This window comes from Tasmannia lanceolata, unplaced genomic scaffold (assembly GCF_043159265.1).
Source record: "Tasmannia lanceolata isolate RefF3 unplaced genomic scaffold, GAP_Taslan_0.1 ptg000044l, whole genome shotgun sequence".
In the NCBI taxonomy this organism is placed as follows: Eukaryota; Viridiplantae; Streptophyta; class Magnoliopsida; order Canellales; family Winteraceae; genus Tasmannia; species Tasmannia lanceolata.
This window is the reverse complement of record NW_027518721.1, coordinates 15916354-15941205: the sequence shown is the minus strand read 5'-3', so window position 1 is coordinate 15941205 and position 24852 is coordinate 15916354. Positions and strand designations below refer to the sequence as shown.

The following is a 24852-nucleotide window of genomic DNA, read 5'->3' as shown; positions in this document are numbered from 1 at the left end:
TAACTTGATTTGGCCCTCCTCCATTCATCGTCCATTGTCTGTGATTGCCTATTTCTGGCTTGAGTGCCGAAGTGGCCGTCCGGAGCCACAACTCCAGGCCCACTGACGCTTTTTCTGTTCGGTTCTGCCAAGCTAGTTCGTGCAGTCAGATTTCTGGCATCATCAAGATGTAACTAAAAATCTGAAAAAAGTCGATCGGATTTTGAGTAGATTTTTTTGTTTCCTATTTCTTTAGGCTTTTCTTGCCCTCTCCTCACTCAGTTCCTCTAGTATCTATCCCTCTCTTAGTGCCCCTCACCATTTGAGAAGCGAATATTCTAGGAAAAATAATTCATGCTAGCCAAACATGTCCTTAGTTTGAGGAAAAACCAAAATTTACCTAATGCCATTAAAAAAGAACAGGGCGGGGCTAACAAACTTTCATGTTTGGGATGATTTTTTTCCCCTGTAGGATAATGCAGCCCCACTGTTAACGTGATATGACGTCAAAAAGCATTAAAGTCTGCCACAATTCGCGATAACAAGGGGGCGCATTATCCTAAAGAGGGCGAAAAAAACATGTCCCTTTTGTTTTGAATGGTAAGAAACTTTCATGTTCTGCTTAGAAACGTGCATAACTGAGGATTCGTTCGTCCAAACTAGATATTAAGGGGGGGAGGGGGAAAGTATCAAAAAACCCCATCCTACGAAGACGAGCAAAGATAAGGAGGGTGGTAGGTGGGAAGATTCCTTTTCTCATCTCTCCCTCTCCCTTGTATAAATCCACCAAACCCTTCTCCTTCTTCTCTTAGCTTGAGTTCCTTCACAGAACAACAAGCATTCCCCTTACATTCCAAACCCTAACCCTAACCATCTATCTATACATTTCATATTTCAACTATGCAGGCAATTCCCTCCACCAATTCCTTATTCGACAAAACCCTAACCCTAACCCTAAAAACTCACCGTCACAAACCCACACATATCATCCAATGCACCTACCTTCCTTCCTCCGGCACCGAAAGCTCCGGCGGGATCGGCTTAACCCGTGTCGATTTTCAGACAAATTGCGCGATAATAGTCTCTCAGCAGCAAAACCCTAGATCTAGTGAGAACACTGAGAACAACACAGATATCACCATTATCAATGGTCACAAAACCATAGATCTAGTCTCGGACAAAAACCGTCCTAAGCCTCTCACCATCACAGACTTATCTCCAGCACCGATGCATGGATCTGAGCTCCGCGTCGCGTACCAAGGTGTCCCTGGGGCATACAGCGAGGCTGCAGCGGGGAAGGCGTACCCTAACTGCGAGGCGATCCCTTGCGATCAGTTCGAAGTCGCCTTCCAGGCTGTCGAACTCTGGATCGCGGATCGAGCTGTACTTCCCGTCGAGAATTCCCTCGGCGGGAGCATACACCGGAACTACGATCTATTGCTCCGGCACCGCCTCCACATCGTCGGTGAAGTCCAGCTCCCTGTTCACCATTGCCTCCTCGCTCTTCCTGGTGTACGGAAAGAGTACCTCAACCGAGTTATTTCTCACCCACAAGCACTCGCTCAGTGCGAGTTGACACTAACCAAACTCGGCCTCAACGTGGCCAGGTGTGTAAGCAAAACCATATTTTGATATGAGAAATTATGCTAACCCATCTTGTCTCGCCTTGGGGAGTGATAAATCGACTCCCATGTGTCTTTCTCTCTCCTCTAGGTTAGAGAGAGAAAGACACATAGGGAGTCGATTCATCCATTTGGGGAGTCGATTTATCACTGCCCGCCTTTTATTGTTTAAAGAACTGTTAAAAGGTTGTTATTACATTTCCTAAAAAGTCTCACGATTAAAGTAGAAAAGACAGCTGGGTTTGTGCAAATGGATGAATAGGTTGTGCCCAAAATTCATATACATCCTAACCCTTCAATCTATAGAAGTTTCCAATATGTGCAGTGCCTCCATTGATCGGACGGTTAGGATCATCCTAAGGAAATGAGTTTTTGGGGCACAATTTATTTATATTATGTCCCATTAAATGAACGGTTTGGATCATCCTATGGTGCGGGCTGTACCGTACTCTTCGAAAAATATGGTTTTGTACAGCCACACATAGTATAATTTCTCTATATATTTCAACCAGAAATTATATGCGATCCAGCAAAAAGGCAGAGGGGTTCTCTCTCCGCCCTTTATGTTTTGAAGGTCGGGCACTATATAAGTTCTCTATTTCAACACTCTCCTTCATGTGTTGCCCCTCTTTTTTTGGGTTGGCTATACACATTAAGGTTATTTTAATATCAAGGAGTTGTGTGGGTTTTGAAGGATCTGACATGAGGCAATAACTCTAATAGCATGTATTACTTCCAAACTTATATACTAGTGAGACCATCCATACCATGCAGGGTTTGGAAGTTATTTCACTTCTAAATGACACCGTGAGAAATTAAAAGATGAATAAAGAACAAAATAGATGGGTGGAGCTAGGGCTGCAACTCGAGCCGGGTTTTACCCGACCCGAAAATAGCCTGGGTTGGGTTCAGGTTTCATGGGTTTCTGGTCGAGCCGGGTTTAGCATTCAAAAGCCCGCATGAATCTCGGGTCGAGCCGGGTTTGAAGGGGCCCGACCCGAGTTACATAAGTTATAGTATGTACATTTTTTTCTATTGTTAGTTAAAAGTTAAAAGTGAAAACATATGCACCCACTATTATTGTATGTGAGTGTAATTTCTGCTTCTATGAGTTGAGTTGATTCAAGTGTTTGATTCAGCATTGTTTGATTGTAATTACAACATTGTTTGATTACAACATTGTTTGATTCAAGTGTAATGTGAGTGTAATTACATCATTGTTTGATTCAAGTGTAATGTGAGTGTAATTTCTGCTTCTATGAGTTGAGTTGCCTTGCCAAACAAGAATTTTCCTTAAAAAATTGCGTCAACGTGAAAAAACCTGACCCGACCGACCCGACCCGAGATTTATCATGGGTAGGGCCGGGTTTGGGAATCGTGGGTTTTCCGGAAAAAAACCCGACCCGACCCGAGATATTTCTCGGGTAGGGTTGGGTTCTCCAAAACCCGACCCGCCCGACCCGAGTTGCAGCCCTAGGTGGAGCAATGCAATGAGATTTATGCATGTGTTACTTCAAAAGCTTAAGCTGTTAGAGTAAGTGTTATTTAATCACATAAATTTCAACCACAGGGAAGCGGTCGATGACACGGCCGGAGCTGCCGAGTTCGTGGCAGCAAACAATCTCCTTGACACGGCGGCGATCGCGAGTTCTAGGGCAGCAGAATTGTACGGGCTTCAGATTTTGGCGGACGGTATCCAGGACGATTCGAGTAATGTGACTCGGTTTGTGATGCTGGCTAGGGAACCGATTATACCTCGAACGGATCGGCCGTTTAAAACGAGTATCGTGTTTGCTCATGATAAGGGGACCTCTGTTCTGTTCAAGGTTTTATCGGCTTTTGCTTTTCGGAATATTAGTTTGACGAAGATCGAGAGCCGGCCACATCGGAACCGTCCTATCAGGTTGATCGACGACGCGGATGTGGGGACGGCGAAGCACTTTGAGTACATGTTTTATGTGGATTTTGAGGCATCCATGGCGGAGTTTAGGGCTCAGAATGCACTTGCAGAGGTTCAGGAATTCACATCATTTCTTAGGGTTTTGGGAAGTTATCCCATGGACATGACCCCTTGGACCCCCACTCGAGGGGATTCAGATTGAATTTTTTAAATTTTATTCAGATCATAAAATTGGGAAAAGTGAAAGGGGCTTTTGTTTCCTCTTTCTGTTTTTTTCTTAATTTTTTTTCCTGAATTCTTCTTTGATCATCAGACAAGCAAAATGTTGTAATGCAACTGATATTTAAGTAATGATATATATGAGGTTTTATATTTTTGTTACTAGGAATTTGGTTTGAAAGGGGAATGGGTGGAGGGAGATGGGAAGGGGTTTTCTATATTTTTTTCAACAATTTTTTTTTTTTTAAGGCCTGTGTGGGTTGCATGAGTTAGAAAATCTTTCTTAGAAATTTTTTGGATGTAATTTTACGCCCGCTTTGTCACTTAAAAATGGATATCAAATTTGTTTTAGGCCCATAGAAATATATCCTAAATGATATGGATATGGATTTTTTAGAGGGCTGTCATCATATATTGAAGGTCCCTCTAAATAATACTAACTCAATGGTTCAAGTTGTTTCCTTTCTCATGTAATTAAAGAATGTAAAAGTAAGGCGTCTCATTAGGTGAAAATCACCAACGTGCATTAGTGGCAGGTAAACGCCAAAGAGTAACAAATGCACTTTGGTGACTTTCAGCCAATGGGAGCGCCCTTAATTTCAGCTCAAATCTACAAGGGCTCATGTGGGTTTAGAATCTCTCTTCTGAAAAAAAAAAAAAAAAATTCTTGTATGCACAAGACACTATCTATGTCTTCTAATGTGGTTGTTGATTTGTTGGAAGGGAGGAGAAATAACATATTAATGGAAAACACTTCTAAAACAGGACCTCACGCAGAAAATAAAGAAGGGTGTGGAACTCTTTAATCTCCCCCTCCATACGGAAGCAATGTGAGAACTAAGATATCCCTGAGTTAACACGCCCTGATACCACCTGTTGGGACTCGGGACACGAGTATAACTTACTATTAAAAGTTCACCGTTGAGGGGAGGGTGCCCAAGTATTTATGTGCTCTTCTACATCAGGTTCTCACTTCTGATGTGGGATCTTTGCTTTCTCATGGAACTCCAGCAAATGTCGTTCTTCTAATGTGATGAAGATAAAATTGGGACTGAGCCTCTAGCTCAATATTCAAGGCCTTGTTCTTTAACTTGAAGGTTGGAGGTTCAACCCCAGCTTACCTTAAAAAAAGATAAAATTGCTTCACAATAGTAGGAAGTAGAAAGTTGGTAGAGATGGTCGGAGACGAATGGATTAAGTCTTGAATCATGAGACTTTGCACTTTGGACCGTCCCATGGTTGGCCCCACCAAGATGGCTTCCCACCACAAACATGATTATTTTTTATCAATACTTAACGGTCTTATAAATGAATATTTTGCACGTTGAACTTGATCATTTCTTGGTTTGTGACCGTTTCATTTCATGGTGCAGCCACTCAAGTTCTGATATCTTTCATTTTCGAACCTAATAAACCAGTAGGGGACCCCCTAAACCCCAGCTTACCTACCAAAAAGAACAAGAAAAAAATCTGTCATTTACATGACATTTAGAGGGGTCGATGTTTCCACTCCACCTGTCTTATCGATCCCTTTTTGATACAGTGCACCTTTAGAGTATCCTTCTTAGTCCCGCTAACGATCCATTTTGAGTTTGACAGTCCATGGGAGTTTCTTGGGTCTCACTTGTGTTGTACACAGTTGGCACCGATGTCCTGTTTGGTTGCTCAAAGAGATCATCTTCCAATACGTAGGGCATTGTTTGGTTGTCATATTTGCATTGAAACTCCCTTTGACTCTAGACATGTTTGAAACATAATCATTGTCTTTTTCCAACGTCATGCCCATGTGACGGAGATATTCCCTCCTCTAATCTTCTAATCAAATTTCATCATTTCAGTTGAATAAGATTAGAAAATGTCTTGTCTTATTCGCTCTCCCTTTCTCACTCTTTCCTTTCTCTCTATTCCACTATTTATTTCAGTAATGACATACCTACATCTTCACTATTCTTCTGGAGGTTTGATGTGCAACCAAATACTACTTACTATTCTCCTAGACGACACCTAGACATCTTCCATGCTTGTCAACTCCTTTTTGACTTCTTCCACTAATCTCCCAGCCACCTTTGAGCGACGAACAGGTCAGGGTTAGAGAGAGATGAAAATCCTCATTAAAACGAAAAGGGAAATGATAAATCGGTCCCCTTTAATTACATGGGACAGCCAAACTCCCATTTTGTTGTACCGGAATCTAAGATGCTCCATCAGATTTTGTTGCTAAATCTGGCTCTTGATATGAAATAATTTTGGGGCTTAGGATATGGATCCCAAGAACACAGTAGGATCCAATTGTTGTACCGGAATTCTGGTCGGATTGTCTAGGTCCATTTAGACCGCTAATACCGACGGTCTATTGATAGCCCCTCTAATAATGCTTTCTTATAAATAGGGCCGACCATATCAGTTGTAGGTGGTGATTTTGATGTTCGATGGACTCACAAATATGAATAGAAACTCCTCTATTTGAAAAAAGGGATTTCGCAGAACGGCTGTTGCAGGGAGGGTGGAGCCACATAAACATTTTGTCTTATTCATTTAATTCATCTGTGTTGGCTGCACGCTAATTCAATAGCCGTTCTGCGGAATGCCTTCTGGGATGGTCCCTAGCAAATCCCTTAAAAACAGTCTAACATTGTTATTGTGGCTGGTATTGCCACCCTTATAAGCCGATATTTGGCTATATTCAACGTGACAGGAATTGGTTCAAGTGGGGCCAACCTATACGATGGCTAATAGGGGCAAACTGTGTTCCACCTTTGATTAATCTGAAAGGTTTAATTTGATAAGACCCAAATAACTTATAAATTATGGCCACTGATATTTGAACTACCATGTTTTGATAACTAATTGCGCTAACTCATCTTGTCTTTTATTATTTAATTAGCTTTTTGAAGTCATTACAAATTCCAAAATGCTCTCAAAAGCCAATTAAAATAGAAAAGACAAGCTGAATTTCTGCAATTATTAAAACATGGTAGTGCTAATATCAGTAGTTTAAACTCCAACATCCAATAATGTTTATTTCTTGTACGTAGTTGGATATGGAGTATGGGCGCTCAAAAACTATACACAAATAGGCAACGATCATTGACAAAAACATATATTGTCGGATGCTAGGATTGCATTATTGAAGTAGCTGTAAATAACAATCTCTAATCCTTTAGTTATTTTTACATAGGGATGAGACACGACACAAATATATCATAATAAGTAGATGCATTTTCGCCTTTTTTTTTTCTCTATGATATATTACAAATTTTAAGTAAAATTTGAAATTTAAGAGAAAACTGTCGGTGCGCTTAAGCACACCATTTTTTTGGTGCGCTTAAGTTGTTATAACGCCTCCCATTCATTTAAATGTTTGGGTCCCGCTGGGTCCCGCTAAAGCCCCCAATGGGAGGCGTTATAACAACTTAAGCGCACCAAAAAAATGGGGCGCTCAACACTTTTCTCGAAATTTAATAATATTAATGTAAATAATTTAGGGAGATGATATTTTCACTCCCCCTGCATTACGTGCACGCTCCCCTGGTAACATGATTTGACGTTAAAAGTGGGCAGCTTTAACACCTTTTGACGTCAAGTCATGTTATAAGGGGGCGCATGCGTAATGCAGGAGGGTGAAAGTATCATCGCCCATAATTTAATAGTGTCTAATTATTTTATTATTTTATTATTAATTACTTTAGTAAAATTATTTATTTTAAGGCCATGTTCGTTTAGTATCATGGACTCAAACATAATTTTGGGCCAATAATCAGTTGAAGCTAGACCTCACAATCCGAGACAAACAGGACCTTAGTATTGATTACTGAAATATTAAGTATATTTAGTTGATAATTCAACTTATAGGGGTATAATATGTTATAGATAAATTTCTGATATAATTCAGCACTTCAATGTTTTGATATCTAGGCTCTCCTTGCTTGTCTTTTAGTTTTTAATGGGCTTGTGAGAGCTTTTTGGGAACTGCAATAACCTGTTGACAGCCTTTTAAATACTAAAAGACAAGGTAGTAGAGCGTGATATCAAAACATTTGAGTGCTGATATCATTTCACTATAATTTTTGCGGTTGCTAATAACAATTTTCCAATCAAAATATTACAATCTTCATAATGCGCAGTGCAATGTCATAGTGCGCTGGATTAATTTATTTATTTATTTTCATATTTAAAATACAAAAATTAATCAGTCATCAAATAGGGCAAATTGAATTTGTGGGAAAGTGAAAGATTTTAGGCTGGTGAACACGGTTTTGGGAAAAAATAAATGTATTTTTCTTTCCCACGGTTTAATATTGTTAATCTCATTGTTATTCTCATCATCATCATCATCATTATCTTCATTGCGGTTATCATCATCGACGTTATTATTGTTTATTATTTTTAATCGATTTGGTTTTTGGAGTAGTATTTTTGTAAGGAAAAAAGACCAAGAAAGTGCGTTTTCTTTCAAAAATGGCAGACGAATGGTGGTGTATTTTGAGTTCACATCAGAATTGTGTTGTAAGAGAAAAAGAAGGAATGCACTTACAACGCTATTGTACATCTTTCTTCCTCATTTCTCATCTTCTGGACGAACTACCGATGCATTCTCTCTGGCTATCTTGCCCGTGACACCACTGCCTTTGTTCCACTTCGGCAATCGCCTTCCCTACGAACTACGTTCAATTCCGTGCGTTGCATGCTGTTGGGTTGTTCTTGCAAGCAACTTCTAGTGTAACCGGCAACCTTCGGCCAGCTTACTAACAAGTTACACCATTATTTTACTTCAGTCTTTCAAGAAATTAACTGAATCAACGATGGAAAAGAGTTTTAATGAAAAATATATAGTCAAATTAGTCGATTCAGTGTAGAAATGGAGAAATTTGAGGTGGACTCGGATCGAGCTTGTAAAATTTGGGGTCAGCTCGGTGAAAGTTGGGATTGTATCGGTGAAAGTTGGGGTCAAACACTAAGGTTGTGTAGGAAAAAAGTGGGGCCATGTCAAAGAAATGTAGGTCGTGTTGAAAAATGTGGTGTCATGTTGGGAAAAAGTTGGGCTGTATAGGAAAAAGGGCAGTCTTATGAGGAAAGGTGGGGCATTTCCATTCAGAATGAACATGCACATAAATAGACTTATAGACATGACCCCACTATTTCCCGACATGACTCGACTTTCACTGTACGGCGTTAGCCGTCAGTGAGAAGAGAAGTTGAATGTCCAAGCCAACAATAATTTCAAAAATAAAACTCAATTTCAGGATATTTTTCCTTCTCATAATATAGGTAGGAATAGTAAAGAAACAAATAAATGGAAGTGTGTTGTTGAGAATGCTCCACAATCAATGAGGTGTTTGGTGAGAGAAGGAAACGCCTGACTAAATGGTGGTGTTAGGTGGGCTTCGTCTGTGAGCAAACTACCAATGATAAGTGTTCAATATAGCTAGGTGTGTTATTATCAAAGCAGAGAGTGTGGTTATCATTGATTTACTTTGAAAATCTTTCAACTACTCCGGAAATTTTAGGAATCAGATAATGCTGAACATACCACTATAGAAGAAATCTCCTTTGAATTTTTATGATTTGATCGAGAGTCAGGAAATATGATGATAAAATTGCCTCACAAGGAATTGGGTATTTTAAAATTGGTTGAGTTTTAAACCATGGTTTTAAATTTCGGATTTCGGTGAGGACCGAAATTTCGGTAATTTCGGTCCGAAATTTTGATTTTATGTCATTTTATTTTATTTTATTTTAAATTGTTACAAAATTTCGGAAATTTGGTCTGAAATTTCGGATTTCGGTGGGGTCTGAAATTGGTATATGAAATGGACCCCACTTCCAGGTACCGTTGGATCCAAACAGTAGTCTGGGATGTATATTCGACCAAACCATGCTAAGGGAGCCTGACCCTACCCGGCATAGCCACATTCATGTAAGGAAATACTTGTTAGGCAAGCTGTCTATGTTTAAGGCACTCATGATAAGAACTACATAGTTTAGATCTTGTGCTATGGTATAGTAATCTTCATTTTGTTTGTTTTTTATGTAGTTTTGAGGACCTTTATGTGCATGTTTTCTGGTACAGAATGCAAGAGGTCTGCCCTACCCATGAAGAGATTCACCGGCTGCTAGAAGTTTACGTCGATCGGAAGATTCGATTTGTTGAACCATAGAAATAGATTCAGGTGATGACAACGAAGACCTAATCAATGTAGCTGCAGAAGCTTCTCCAATGGTGGAAACAACTACAAAAAAATTGTGTAGTATTACACTATGTGAACCCTTTTCAATGACGACATTGAAAATTTGGAAAAACAAGTTGATGAAGATTTTAGTGTGTGACAAACGGATCAGTGTCAAGAAAATGCAAATTTGTTAGACTGGTGCACTTTGAATGACTAAATTCACGGCGGAAGTGTTTCGATTTTCGGTGTGAAGTTCTGTTTACTAAAATGCAATTTTTTTAACCATGGAATTTCTGATAAAAATGTCAGTAACTCTTAAATTTTAAGCCCAAATTCAAAGATATTTCAGTCCCTCTGTGTCTTTTTCTAAGAGAATTCATTCCAATAGCAAAAAACTACATCCATTACAAGTAGAAACAGATATTGCCTAGCCCATCGAATTGATACTGGAAATGATATATTCGCCCCCTTTTTTTCATAAAAAGGGGGCGAATATTGCGACATTTTTATGTTTTTCGTCGCAAAAAACTACATCCATTAAGTAGAAACAGATATTGCCTAGCCCATCGAATTGATACTGGAAATGATATATCCGCCCCCTTTCATTCGCCGGGCCACCCCTTGCGAAAGGGGGGCGGATATGTCACTTCCTTTATATACACCAAGCAAAAGGGGAGCCCAATATCTTTTAGGAAGGAGCGTAACAACACCTTTCCTTTATAGCATTTTACGTAGCCTTAATTTCTTTGGACGTAAAATGGCCATAAAGCCAATTTTACGCCCATTTTTCAACTTAAAAATAGGGGTAAATTTTGTTTTACGCCCAAAGAAACAGAACTTAATGTAATGTAATCACTGACGTTCTCTCTATGTGTAGGGGAGTTGTATTGCACCTTGTTTACTTAGTACTAGTAGATTCATTACCCTTTGTTGGCTTCTTGTAGCTCTTAGAGAATAGTAAGAACCAACGAAAAATAGTTAAATGTAGATTCATTACCCTTTGTTGGCTTCTTGTAGCTCTTAGAGAATAGTAAGAACCAACGTAAAATAGTTAAATGTAGAACAAAGTTGCTGAAGAGACGAGAGATGTAAATATCATTTCCTCTTTTACCTTCAAATTTTATTTAGATTTACTCAAGTTAATAAACCAAGTTATACCCCAAACGAAGTCACTGTACGGATGTGGCTACAAAAATAGGGGAAGGGGAGAAGAAGAACATAGAAATTTGCATTTTTAAGAGTTGAAAAGGAGGAAGATGGGACTGCTGAAAAGAGAAATTACAAGAAACCCTAGTTTTCAAATATCATTGGAACATCTCTAGACGATCTTAGGCTTACGATCAGTGAAGATTTTTAAACATGGGATTTGTTTATGATAAGAGTGATCACAGTGCTTTCGACGACATCAAAGACACAATAGGTTCCAATCTTTGGCTCATGCTTCATTCTTGCGCTGAGGAATTCTTCGCTATTTCGTTTCGTTTTTCGATTCCTCCCTTACTTCATTCTCTATCTCAGAGAGAGTGAAGAGTTTTGGAATTAGAATGAGTATAGTGATTTGTTGTCTGGATTTACGATCATACAGAAAGTTTCAGTTCTCTGAATGAACCTTTCATCTTTGAAGTAACTGATACTGCAAGCCACTGAGATATGTGGACCAAAGTTAAAAATGGCTTTAACACTAAGTTCAATACACTTTGGTTAATCAATGTTTTAGGTGTTTAACTTGCAAGCTCGTCTTGATACATATCTCATTGTAATTTGAATAATGTAGGCTTCTTGGTCGTAGTACAGTATTTAAATGAAGTACACATTTTTCTTTCCCACATGACATGCATTCAAACAGAGGAAATACTTTTCTTCTAAGAAAGAGTTCCTCTCTTCTTGTATCCATTGAACCAAACAATTACAAAGCATTTCTTGGAAAGGAAAAGTGGAGAGAACTTTCCTGCCAATCAAACAGGCCCTAAGTGTGTATAAGATTACGGTTGATCCAAACCGTTCATTTGTTGATGCATCAAAGATAGGCCATCCCCCAAAAAATCTTCTCTTAGGAAGTTTAAAAGAGCAATGGTACACAAATCTCTGAAAAAAGAAGATTGTGAATCTAAGATGCAGGAGGTCTTTGGCCAAAAGCTGCTCAATCCAAGATTTGACAATAATCTGTACGGATCAGATGGTGAGGATAATCTGTTGAGTGAAACTTTACCAACATGGGAGAAACCAAATCCCTAATTAAAAAGGAAAAAAAAAGAAGAATAAAAGAACAAATCCCTAATCACCACACGTGTATGCAAGTCAAAACACCTCCTGAATTCTGATAAATATATATAACAAGTGAAAAAAGAAAACAAGATTCAGCATCAGAAATCCTGTTTGCTAATGCCAGTTACTGTACACAAATAACTCATTTCTCTAAAAATTCCAGCCCCCGTCAATGACAATAAACACAACCACCCAACCAAATTCTCACAAGCTCATAGAGTACACCTTGTGTTGTGTTCTCCATGATAGATAAACACACACTGTTTGTATCTAGAATTACACATCAACTATAGTACACACAAGTTGTTTCTCTAAAGTTTCTTGTTCGCGATGGAGGCCAGTGGAGAAACACGAGAGCCCATAGCAATATCGCAAGCACTAAGGGGAGAAACTCATCTTGGGGCGACCAATTGCTGACTTGGAACAGCTTACATTGTCAATTGACTTCAGTGTGTAGCCAACTGCGAACATAAGAAAGTGATGGAAACACAGCTAAGTAGAAAAACTTGCCTCAGAAGCCAACCCACTTCACCCATCTGAAGACTCGACCAACCCGGAAGGGCAACCCATAGTCTTTTGCAACAGCTGGCTCTCTCCTTGCAGCCTCTGGGTTGGACCAGACGTAAACCCCACGTTCCTGGCGGCTTCCCGGTACTGTATTGTCAAGGATTACAGCAACTAGAAATGCAATGACCATGTGAAATGACAATAATGTGTTCAGGACATAGTTCAGCTGCAAAATAAACAAAGCAAAATGGTAAGGTTTATACTGCTCGTATAGATAGCTGCAACACAGCAGTTATGATCACATACATACACATTCTCTGCATGTATGTTTCTGTTGCATCTGTGTGTATATGATCCATAAGCATTTCATGACTACATAATAACATAGATACAGCCTCCATGTATGTAGCTTCCTGCATGCCAATACCTTACATGTTCTAATATCTGAAAATATCGGCTTCTCTTTAGTTTCATCACAGTCACAAACCCCTTCAACTCCCTATTCAAAATCTTGACTTCTCTGTCCAAATTCCCGCCTCAAGAGTCTCTCTGTGTGACGTAGATATGCATGATGCCGAAAGGTGGGAGATTTGCAGGTGACGGTTTCCGACGCCCTAGGGAAGGAGTGAGGGCGTCAGAAACCCTCATCCTCTCGGGATTCTGGCGGCTTTGTATCTTTGGGCGGATCGACCACCGGAGCTTGTCCTCCAATTTCTCAATTCTAACCCTCTTCCTCTCTGTGAACAGACCCTAATGCTTAGCTTCTTAGCTCCATGGCCGCCCAAAAGAGGTAAGGGTGCTCGAGCGAGAGATGTGGTGCAAGAGAAGATGGATCGCAGGATATCCAAGGGTATGTGGCAGTCTGGAATTGCAAGGAGGATAAAGTGATGGTGCTATAGGAGACGAAGGAGATCTTGACGGGGGTAGAGTGACGGGAATGGTGGCCGTGGAAGATGTTAGAGATGTGGCTCTGGTGATGGGGCTGCTTGATTCGCCAAATCTAATGGAGAAAGTGGGGGCCGAGGGTCAGTTTGGGTTGAAGAAATGGTGGAGAAGATGGCTGGAATCGGTTGGAGTGGAGGAAAATGGAAGGGAGCTTGATGGTGGTGGTGATGGGTTTCGGTGGTAGAAATTGGAGCGGCCGAAGATGGAGGGGTAGAGGAAAGTGGCTCTGAAGGTGGAAGTGGGTTTGGATTGCAGAGGTGGAGGCCGGTGGGCTTGCCGGTGGCAACGGCTGCCACCTCTCTCTCTCTCTCTCTCTCTCTCTCTCTCTCTCTCTCTCTCTCTCTCTCTCTCTCTCTCTCTCTCTCTCTCGCTCTCTCTCGCTCTCTCGCTCTCTCTCTCTCTCTCTCTCTCTCTCTCTCTCTCTCTCTCTCCTGAGGAAAGCCGGCGATAAGGATTGAGAGGGTTGGCCTGATCGAACGGCCTAGATAAGGGTACAGTTGACAAGCTCCTTACAAGTGACTTTAGACGGTTCGATTCGATGGATTTAGGCCGGAGATGATAGATCCATTTAGGGTCTCCTTGTCTGAGGATATCTCTCGTATGGATGATGTGGAGGAGGAAGAGTCTCGGTCAAGTGAGGAGTCGGGGGAATATGACTGTGGAGGAGGATATCTCGAGTTGCAGTTGAGATTGCAATGGAAGGGTGAGGGTTGAACATGGTTTCTGTGGTTCTTTGACCGGAGAAGATGGCCCAGCCTACGATAGAATAAATGGCTATCGTGCACGTTTAGGGGCGCACAATAGCTCTAGGTCTTCGAGCGGGGTTTTTTAAAATCGAATTTGTACCTCGTCAGCTGGAATGAGGTGGAGAAGTCTATGTGGTATGATGGACACGTATCATGATTTGGGGGCCCATAAATATTCACATATAATAGAAGTGATTTCTCCGAGGAGACATTTGAGGCAATGGGGATGGGCCTTTCTCCCCGGCTATGTCACTGTTAAGGGAGGGAAAGGGCTATTTCTCCGTTTAATTTGCTATCTCCTCCTAACTCGTGTATGGCGAATGTGTAAGGGATTTCTGCTTTCTATCTGGAGTGTGAGTTATTGACGAGTTACAATGTGGTTGTGAATCTCTTATTTGGCACTTTTGTTGGATTCGATACAAGTTAGGCTAATGGGTAATGTAATGGGAATGGGGATGGGTAGCATATAACTGATATGTAACGTAGTCCTACTGTATGTAGGAGGTGGTACTGTTGTAGAATGTTAAGGGAAAACTTGTCCCTTATTTGGCACTTTTTAAAATAATGAATGTCAATTTTCAAAAAAAGAATATGCATGATGCATATATATTATCATATACATTGGCATGTCTACAAGCCAATGTACATGGTTATTTTCATGCCACTGTTTACAAACTCCCCAGGTCAATCATCAACTAGTCTGAGTATACCTGATTAAACCCAGCCTAGTTTTTGTAAATGCGTCAAATGACTATCCTGAGTTGACTCATTTTACCCTGGCTGAGTTCTAGTTCGAGTCTGAGTTTTTAAACACTGGTACATGTAGAGCACATGGTCTCCATGTGTATAACTGTCATTTCAGTGTTGGCTCATGCCAAAATTTGCAATGCATCCATAATGGAGTGACTTGAATGTCAATGTTAGACTATCTCATACGAACAAAGGCATACCAATATGGGTACTTCACCCTAGTCTCTACAGGAACATGTGGCATGTACACGGTGAGTAGATACGTTCTACTTGCATCCACCAGAGATGGGCCAAGCTCTAAAAGCCTCACCAATCTGAGAAACCTAAACATCTGACCAGTGGTCGGAAAATGCATGTTCTAAAGACTCCAAAGACAAATGACCAAAGGTTCACAATTCTGTTTCGAGCAATTAATTTTAGGCGAACAAATGTGCATATAAGAGAGAGAGAGAGAGAGAGAGAGAGAGAGATGTGGTAGTGATTTTAGCGACGTTTAAGTGTGTGTGTGTGCGCGCGCGCGCGTGTGCGCGTGCACACGCTCGCCAAAGAAAGACACTAGAGAGAATTGGTAATGAATTTAGGAAACATCTTGGGTGTGTAACCATTTCAAAAAAAAACCCTCTTGGGTGTGTAATGTTTGAGAGAGATTAATAGAGAGAATCATACATGTGCATTCGTGAGAGAAAGAGAGAACCGCGGGAGTGATGTGCTCTCCTATTTGGGTAGGATTCCGTGTAAATGAGAGAGAAAGCATGGCAAATAGTGCTTGGAAATGAAATCCGAGCAAGCTCATTTGAGCTTTTCAATCCACTTGAAAACTGTATATGGATAGTTGTTCACAAGCCAATTTCAGCATATGTCAACCTAAGTATGTTAGCCTGTATACTCATGCCTATGATGGCATCTATGAAGCACGGGTACGGTACGGGGTGCGGGTACCACACGACACGACACGGGTACGTGATTTTTCAAAAAAACCGGGTGCGGGTAACTTCGGGTACGCCGAATATAATAATATATTTTAATATTTTATTATATATTTATAAAAAAAATAATGGGAGAGCAATCAAATAACAATAACATCACCAAAATGAAAAATTCTAATATTACTCTTCATTTCATAAGTGATTAAGTTCCATATTTCATAACATGAGGCATCAATAAATCATTCATTTGAAAAAAAGTTTGTCGCCAGTGTGTTGACCAATGCCTGACAAAATAAATAATTTTTAGAGACCAAATTATGAGATTTTTTATACCGGACTTTTGGGATTTAATAATGTTTGGACACGATAGATTTTATGAATTTTTAAATTTTGAAAAATACCCCACCGTTTGGAAGTTAAGAAAATTAAAATTTTGACCCGACCCTTTTTCTGCGAATTTTGTACTAGAACAGGAGAGTTGACTTTTTTTCCTTTTAGATTTGGGTCTTGAAACTATTTTTAATAAATCCAAATAGGGGGTATTCCGTTATTTACATGTAAATCTTAAGCAAATGGACAATAAGAGAAGCAGGGCGTGTCGGGTACGCGTGGGTGCGCACCCAACACGCACCCAGACACGAAAAATGATTTTTATTTCTTTAAGTATGGGGGTGCGTACCCGGGACGTACCCAGCGCGTACCCGCACCCCATACGTGTCGGGTAGGGTACGGGAGGCCCAGGAGAGTACCCGTGCTTCCTAGGATGGCATTATGGATGTCCATGTAAATTAGTATAGAAACATGTGCACATGTACAACAAGTGGATATGTTGCCATGAATGCGACTGTCTACAACATATGCAAAACAATGTCTCCACGAATGTACTGGCCTGCATGGCACGTGGCTTGCCCTATAATTGTCTGTGTTAACATATATTTAGCATGCATGTCTACAGTAAATAATCCTTGGATCAGGAGTCCACAACTATGTGGCAATAGTGTTGTGTGTTCATGTCAAGGTTTGAAATTTCGGTTTCGTTTGGTTTCGGATGCCGAAATTACCGAAATTTTTAAAATTTCGGTATAAATTTCGGTTTCGGTCCTGGCTGAAATCCGAAATTTAAAAACATGGTTCATATATCTTTTGCAGTAATCGTTCTTTCCTCCTAGAAGAATTTCTCCAATGCATTGAAGGGGGGAAAAGATTGAATGCAAGTTATATTTTCCAGAAAAGTGGTAATTTCCTTTTGAGCTAGTAAAAAAATCCATGATCTAAATTAAGCAGACTATTTGAATTCTCAAGCAATGGAGCATTGGAAAAGTAGAGAGAGCATACCCCAGCATAATTTGTGTGTATAGGCCCATGAGACGCCACAATGTATGGCTGGAAATAACTTGGCACAGATGAGTTCGCATTGGGAACAACACCGTATTGCTGGAAATAAGCAGGTACTGACAAGGACAAAAATAAAGAGAGTCCAACTATGATAATATTTCTGGAGCTTCCTGCCTCACTGTAACGGAGGTTTGACAAGCCTAGTGCCGCAAGCATGGACCACATAAAACAAAGGAGAGCAGCAACCATGACATCAGGAACTGACGCAAGAAATCCCCCAACTTTACCTGTGGCATTAAAAAGTTGCATCAGTAGATAACAAAGACCACGGTGAAACAGAAAAAGAAAATGACAAATCAACAAGTATTTTTTTTTTTTTGTTGGTTTTAGAACGATGAATTGCCAAGTCCTTTTTAAAGCCATGGTTTTACATTTCGGCCAAAACGAAACGAAATGACCGAAATATTTCGGTTTCGGCCACTGCCGAAACGAAATTTACATGAAGTTGTTTCTTTACAAGATTTCGGCACGAAATTTCAGTTGAAACAACCAAATTTACAACCGAAATTTTAAATATGTCGACCGAAATTTATGAAATTTCCACAGAAATCGCCGAAATTCACACCAAAATTTTAGACTTTTCTGTCAAAAATTTTTTTAAAAAAAACGAAATCATTATAATGATTTTTACATGATTTCGGCCGAAATTTCGAGAAACCGGAATATTTCGGTTTCGGTGGTGGCCGAAACCGACACTGAAACCGAAATTTAAAACCTTGATTCTGTTCAACAGATATGAAACACAGTCCATTTTAAGAAATAAATGGTACGCCAAAAATGCCAGTCAAACAGGCATGCCCAACGCATGTTGACCACTAATTGAGACGATGTATGTGTGATGTTTTCCTAGTTTCCAGCTATTAATTGTGTAGTATGTATACAATTTTACATGTATATATGATGTTTTCCTTAGTTTTCAGCTATTACTTGTATACATAATTTAATTTTGTACTGAGGGCCCGGGTGCAACCCGATGATTTTATTAGAGGAAAAAGACAAGGCCCCAAACAGGCTTACAAGACAGAGGACAGATACAGTCTAAAGCCTAAAAAAAACAAGAACGACGATCAACCCTTAAGACGGAGACTAGGATTCCAAGGCTATAGCATCTCATTGCTCCTTCTGCCTCTATAGGAAGATTTTTTCAGGAGAAAAATTGTTGATTGGTCTGGCTCTGACAAGCTTCATTAGCCAAAGCATCTGCAACTTTATTGCACTCGCGATATGCCGGGAAACACTTGTGTACTATGTATACAATTTTATGGTGTAACCATTTATCTAGAAGAATAATGTTCACTACAGATGCACGGGGCAATTTTCTAAATGAAGGGTATTTTTCTTAATGAAATCCAGTGTCTGGAGTGTTGTACATATGTTTTTTTTATGGTCGTGTTGTAAATATGTATTTTGCATTCTTTTATCCCAATACATTCTTTATACATGTATGAACAAATAAGCTAATACTAAAAATACTAGGTCGTTCAGTATTATCAATTAACCCTATAGTCACAAATATTTAACTCGAGAATTTAATGAGAAGCGTGTATCTCAACGTATTTCAAATTTTTCTTTTTTGTTAGTTTTGAGTTTATACCAGGAAAAAACTGAGAAAATAAATATTGAAAACATATAAAAATATAAAATTTAAGAACAAAATTAGGAAAACAAATAGTATCGTGAATTTATTGGGAGATTTTCGTGATATTTTACTATACAAAAATAAAACATGAAGATATGTCAGTCATTTTTTAAGAATCTCAGCAAACTTTCAGGGAATTTGTCGTATTATCAAAAAATTGCAAAAACATCACAGATTCACAATAGTTTTGAAAATAACCCTACAGGTCTGCAATGGCATGCCAAACACCTCATGTTCATGTCAGAAGCCATCACAGACATTCATGTCTAAGTTACATAGACATTCAAAAAGATGAAATGAAAAGGTTCATACCAACAAGAGACAAGAATATCAAAATGCAAGCACCAAGCTCAACGGATCTCCGACTTCCCATTTTGGTCACAGCGATGGTGTGAACATTCTCAGTAAGGGTCGTACACCCAGTTCCTGTCCCCCACAAACCAGCCAAGACACTTGATAGGCCTTCCATACCAATCCCACGGCTGAGAACGCCAGGAGTTGGTGGTCTAGATGCCACCAACAAAGAGGATGCATGGTATGATCCAACCTAGAGCAAGAGGCCCACATAAAACAATAAGGACATGGGGAAGTAAAGGTAAATTCCAACATTTATCCAGAACTTTCAAGCACTTAATCCAGTATTATGTTCTTCTATCATACTGTAACCAAATGCAGTTCACAGTAGATCGAATGTTAAAAAACTGAGCTTAGAAACAGAATATTAAAAGGCCAGCCTGGTCAATTATTGCATAGGTCAAGTGAACCCAGTTTTGGCACTACTAAGTAAATTAAAAGGTCTAAAAACTTGACCGAGTCAATAAAAAAACTGAGTGTGGTCAGTGATAAATTTGTTCAATTCAGCCACCGGGTGAGTCCAAGTTGTTAAACATAGGATGACAGTACCGTCTTTGATCAATGAATATATGGAAATTGTAGCTACTTCTACAAAGACTTGACAAAGTGTTATGATGAACCTCATAGTGTAACACATGATCTAATAATAAAATAATCGAAAGAGAAGATGCTGGAGGAAAAGGACCAAGTTGCACAAACAAAGCAATATAGCTTTAATACAATCCCATGTGCATCACATCCAACTAGTTTGGACCTGCTATATCGGGCCAGTAAGTTTAGTGTACAAACCAAATTAATAAGCAAAATTAACATCACTGGTAGCTTTATTTAATATTATTTATGCTTCATTCTTAAATATCTGTGAATCACATACTTACTGTATTTTTACCATTCAAAAAAAACATAATTATTGTATTTATAAAATTCTGGTTGACTCTATTAACCATTCTCTTTTATAATCAGCATGTCAATTGAGTGACTCAAACCCTAGGTTATTAAGGATAGCCAGTGCACAACAACTACAGATGCTTTTTCTTTTCTGTTTTTTTTTCTAAACAAAAGCAAGACTTCTATTAAAAGCAAAAAGGAGGCTTACCAACTTCTCCAAAAGCTTAAGCTTTTGGAGCTTTTGGAGAAGTAGGTAAGTTAACATGGTATCAGAGCCAAAGGTCTCGAGTTCAAACCTCCCGGATAGCAAAAATCCACATGCGATGGTCAGCCCAAAGTGGGACCACATGTGCCACGAGTTTGCCAAGTGGGCCACACATGCGGGGGAGTCTTAAAGTATAAAAGAATAAATAATGCCTTTCTCCAACAGCTTAAGCTTTTGGAGAAGTTGGTAAGTAAACATGGTATCAAAGCCAAAGGTCTCGAGTTCAAACCTCCCAGATAGCAAAAATTCACATGTGATGGTCGGCCCAAAGTGGGACCACATGTGCCACGTGTTTGCCAAGTGGACCACACGTGCGGAGGAGTGTTAAAGTATAAAAGATAAACAACGCCTTTCTCCAACAGCTTAAGCTTTTGGAGAAGTTGGTAAGTTAACATGGTATCAGATCCAAAGGTCTCGAGTTCAAACCTCCCGGATAGCAAAAATCCACATGCGATGGTCAGCCCAAAGTGGGACCACATGTGCCACGTGTTTGCCAAGTGGGCCACACGTGTGGAGGAGTGTTAAAGTATAAAAGAATAAATAACGCCTTTCTCCAACAGCTTAAGCTTTTGGAGAAGTTGGTAAGTTAACATGTCCCATAGCTAACATCACTTTATGAACACCATGACTACTTAAAGTGATAAGAGACCACTATAGTAATAAATGTTGAAAACCTATAAAAAGAAATAGGCTCAACATCCCAGGGAACCAAAATTTAATTTCCCACTACATATCGGGAATTTTTTTTTGTTATTTGGCATGAATGCATGATATACCTCAATATACCAAAACTTTTGGTTTAAAGAATTCAAACTTTCTGGCAAAATTTTTCATCAGATATGAGACATCTAAAACATGCTTAATCCTTAAAAAGCTGACAGAATACACCTACATAAAAAGATTTGGGTAAAACAAAAGCGGAAAAAAAAATCAAATGCTTGATCAGACATATATCATAACCATTTGCCCTTTACTAATGTCACTTGAATTTATCAAGGCAAAAAAGACACTAACACAAAACTTTAAGACCACTATAACATAGTTGTAGAAATAAAATTTTCCGAGCCTACCAAGATCTACATAGCTCATATATGATGGAAATAGTAAAAAAGCACAAACCACACACAATGAAGACAGGAGTTAACATGGTTCGACAAGATTGGCTACATCCATGACTGAGTAGATGAGAAATCTAATATGAGCAAGAACAAAAGATTATAATAATTTTCCTGATTAAACTAAACCACAATCGATCTCAAAACCCTTTCCAAATCTCGCTAAACCCTCTTACTCCAAGAGACCTTTCTCACATTACACACCCATAAGGTCAAACATAAACCATACATCCTAGTCTAACTAGGAAACAAGAGTAAATCCCAACGTTATAGAAACCATCCAAGACACATATACCCTCTTTCCCAATCCTATTAGGATGCCACAAGAGAGTCCTCACTTGCATGGAAACAAGATACCAATCCAAACAATCTCCATCTAGCTTATTTCCTAGACACCTCAAGATTTTTCCTTGTCGCCCCACCTGTTTGGTGTCTCACTGTGAACATTCATTGGCCCTCTGCAATCACTAGCTAGACACATCATCGAATCATCTTGGTCTTTTCCACCTGACTTGATCAACACATCCAAAGCACATGTAGTTGCCCTGAGTCAACTCTCAGCTAGTCAACTTTGGAGAGGGACAATGACATCCTCTCCACCAATAAAAACTGGCTCCTCACCATTGCCAGCAACCTGGGAACCTATCTGTGCACCAACCGCAAAACAGACCATGTACGCGTGCACGTCACTTCGTTTCCAATCATCCATTGAGGTATTGGGAACACCGTGTCATTGTGTTCCCCACTGGACAATACAAAGTTACAAACTACCACACTTTTACCCTTTCATCAAGACTATTGTGAGTAAAAATCAGACTCTAAAATACCATTAAAAAAACGGACTCAAATGCGATGCCTAAACGTGGCGCTGCCGTCAAGATGAGACCACCTGGCCGAACCAAGAGTATATGGTTCCTCCGACAGATGGCCTATACCGAAGGGCCTCCAGGGCCAAGTGATCTAGGCATGAGCCCTCATCTGGCTTCCCCTCTCGAGTGGAAGCCTCCCAAACCACATGATGTCATCCCTCGAAAGACCGCTTAATGTCTTGTCACCATCCTGCACTACCACCGCCAGTATCCCTATCAGATCATGCCTCCATCATACAAGATTCTACACCTGCCAACTGCCAATCTGTCACCACCTGACGAAACAGACCGCTTATCATGTCGCATCACTCTCCAGGGTCATACATACATGGCCTGCAACGCTGACGTCTCCTACGATATACACGGTGTCATGTCACCGTCACATCGTGCCCAAGAATTTGGAACCTCCACATTAAGGGGAACCCCCCCACTCACGAAAGGGGGCAATGAAGATCGAGCGATCATCACATACACCAAGTACCCAGACCAACAGGCTCATTACCATCAGTAAACACCTCCTCAAGTGCGTGTTTCCACCCTTAGCTTACGGTGACCTCCTTGCCTCCTCTCTTAAGAAAGCTTTGAAGTCAAATCTCAATAGATTGAACCATGGATCGAGGCATGGAGCTTGAGGCCAAAGATTGAAGAAGAATGAAGATCCATGGAGCATGAAGAACAAGATTGGAATCACATTGCTCAAGTATTGAAGCTTTGAAGATCAATGACTTGAACATATGAAGATTGAGTCAAAGTTAGAGTAAAACTAACCCTTCAATTATCTTGTGGGTAATGGCACCAAGGGTAGTTTAAATCTAAAATGACTCAGAAATGTCATTAAAGTGATTAATCATAAGAGGGAGGAAAGAGAAATTAAATAAGAATGAAATTGTGCAAAATCAAGGTGTCACGGTCGACCATGGACTGAACAAGGTTGACCGTCTAGGGAACACCTGCAACGGTTTGTTTTCCAGCGGCTAGTTCTACAATCAGCCGTGGTTCGTCCTTGGATCATCCGATCCGACCGTCTAAAGGTGGTATAACGGCTATTTCTCTTTCAAACCTCTATTAATTGACCCTTGGGGTCCTAAAAATGATAAGAAGACACTTGGGATTAATTGTGATCATTATACTGAGTATTAAACTCTTGGTTCATAATTTGCAAGTTCTTTGAGGGATTAGATAGGTTTCTTTGTACATCTTGAGCTCACTTGTAAATCAACCTTGCAAGGTCTTTTTATTTCTTTCTTATTGTACTTGGTGGGAGGCACTATATCAACCTCGAAGGAAGTAAAGCTTGGGAGTTGGTGAGAATGCGCCGGATCAACCTTAGGAGCTTGTGGATAAAGCTTGTAACGGTTTGATCTCCACCTTTAAGGAGATCGGGTTAGTGAAGCTCCAAGTAGGAGAATCCTTGAGAGAGTGGGCATAGGCCGGGATTTGGCCGAACCATTATAAAAACCGGTGCACGCTTTCTATCTCCTCCTTTGGTGCATTGTTTCTCTTCTAAGTACTTTACTTTTACTCTGTTCTTGCACTTACTTGAGCACTTAATTGTGAAATTGTTTTAAAAGAACAAAAGTTTTTAAAAGACCTAATTCAACCACCCCCCCCCCCCCTCTCGGATTGCCACTTGGGCCAGCAATTGGGAAATAAGGAGATACATAATAAGTTTTAAAATTTTTGTGGGGTGATAAAATCTCACGAATTTTCTTTTCCCTCATTCTCTTCAATCTCCTATCTCCATTATCATGTTCTAGCAAAAAACTAAAGCACACAGAGATCTAAATGAAGGTTAACTCATTATGAAACTCTACCTCCCGCTAGAATCTTCGTCAAGCTATCGAAACTATGTCATTGTTGATCATTCTTGGTTGACGATTGCTCCAACCATGGCTCTAATACAACTTTGTGGAAATAATACCAAGATCTACAAGGCTCATTAATGATTGAAATAGAAAACAGCGTAGAAGCCACACACAAGAAAGACAAGAAAGATTGCTTGCATCCACCGGCAGGTCGATGAGAAATCCACTGAGCAAGAACAAAAGATTAAATAGAATTCCCTGATAAATCTAAACCCATATCAATCCCAAAAACCTCTCTCTCTCTCTCTCTCTCTCTCTCTCTCTCTCTCTCTCTCTCTCTCTCTCTCTCTCTCTCTCTCTCTCATTAGGAAACAACAATAGAGTAAATCCCAAGGTTTCAGAAAACCATCCAAAACTCTCCCTCTCTCCTAATCATATTAGGAAGCACCAAGAGAGTCCCCACTTGAGTGGAAGCAAGACAACAATCCAATAG

General features: G+C 39.9%; 2 protein-coding genes across 2 annotated transcripts in view; one reads left to right on the top strand and one right to left on the bottom strand.

Moving 5' to 3' along the window:
• Positions 1 to 629: 629 nt before the first annotated feature.
• Positions 630 to 3873, top strand: LOC143863879 (arogenate dehydratase 3-like). The gene is made up of 2 exons (XM_077374659.1): positions 630 to 1586; positions 3172 to 3873. The coding sequence occupies exons 1-2, from the start codon at positions 880 to 882 to the stop codon at positions 3701 to 3703; spliced, it is 1239 nt and encodes a 412-aa protein (XP_077230774.1). The 5' UTR covers positions 630 to 879; the 3' UTR covers positions 3704 to 3873.
• Positions 3874 to 12182: 8309 nt separating this feature from the next.
• Positions 12183 to 24852, bottom strand: part of LOC143863478 (nucleobase-ascorbate transporter 12-like) — a 34243-nt gene continuing 21573 nt past the window's right edge. Inside the window, exons 8-10 of the mRNA XM_077374149.1 lie at positions 19376 to 19610; positions 17365 to 17651; positions 12183 to 12888 (exon numbers count right to left, since the gene is read on the bottom strand). Coding sequence (XP_077230264.1) covers positions 12667 to 12888; positions 17365 to 17651; positions 19376 to 19610 — 744 coding nt within the window. The 3' untranslated portion in view covers positions 12183 to 12666. The remainder of the gene's footprint in view (positions 12889 to 17364; positions 17652 to 19375; positions 19611 to 24852) is intronic.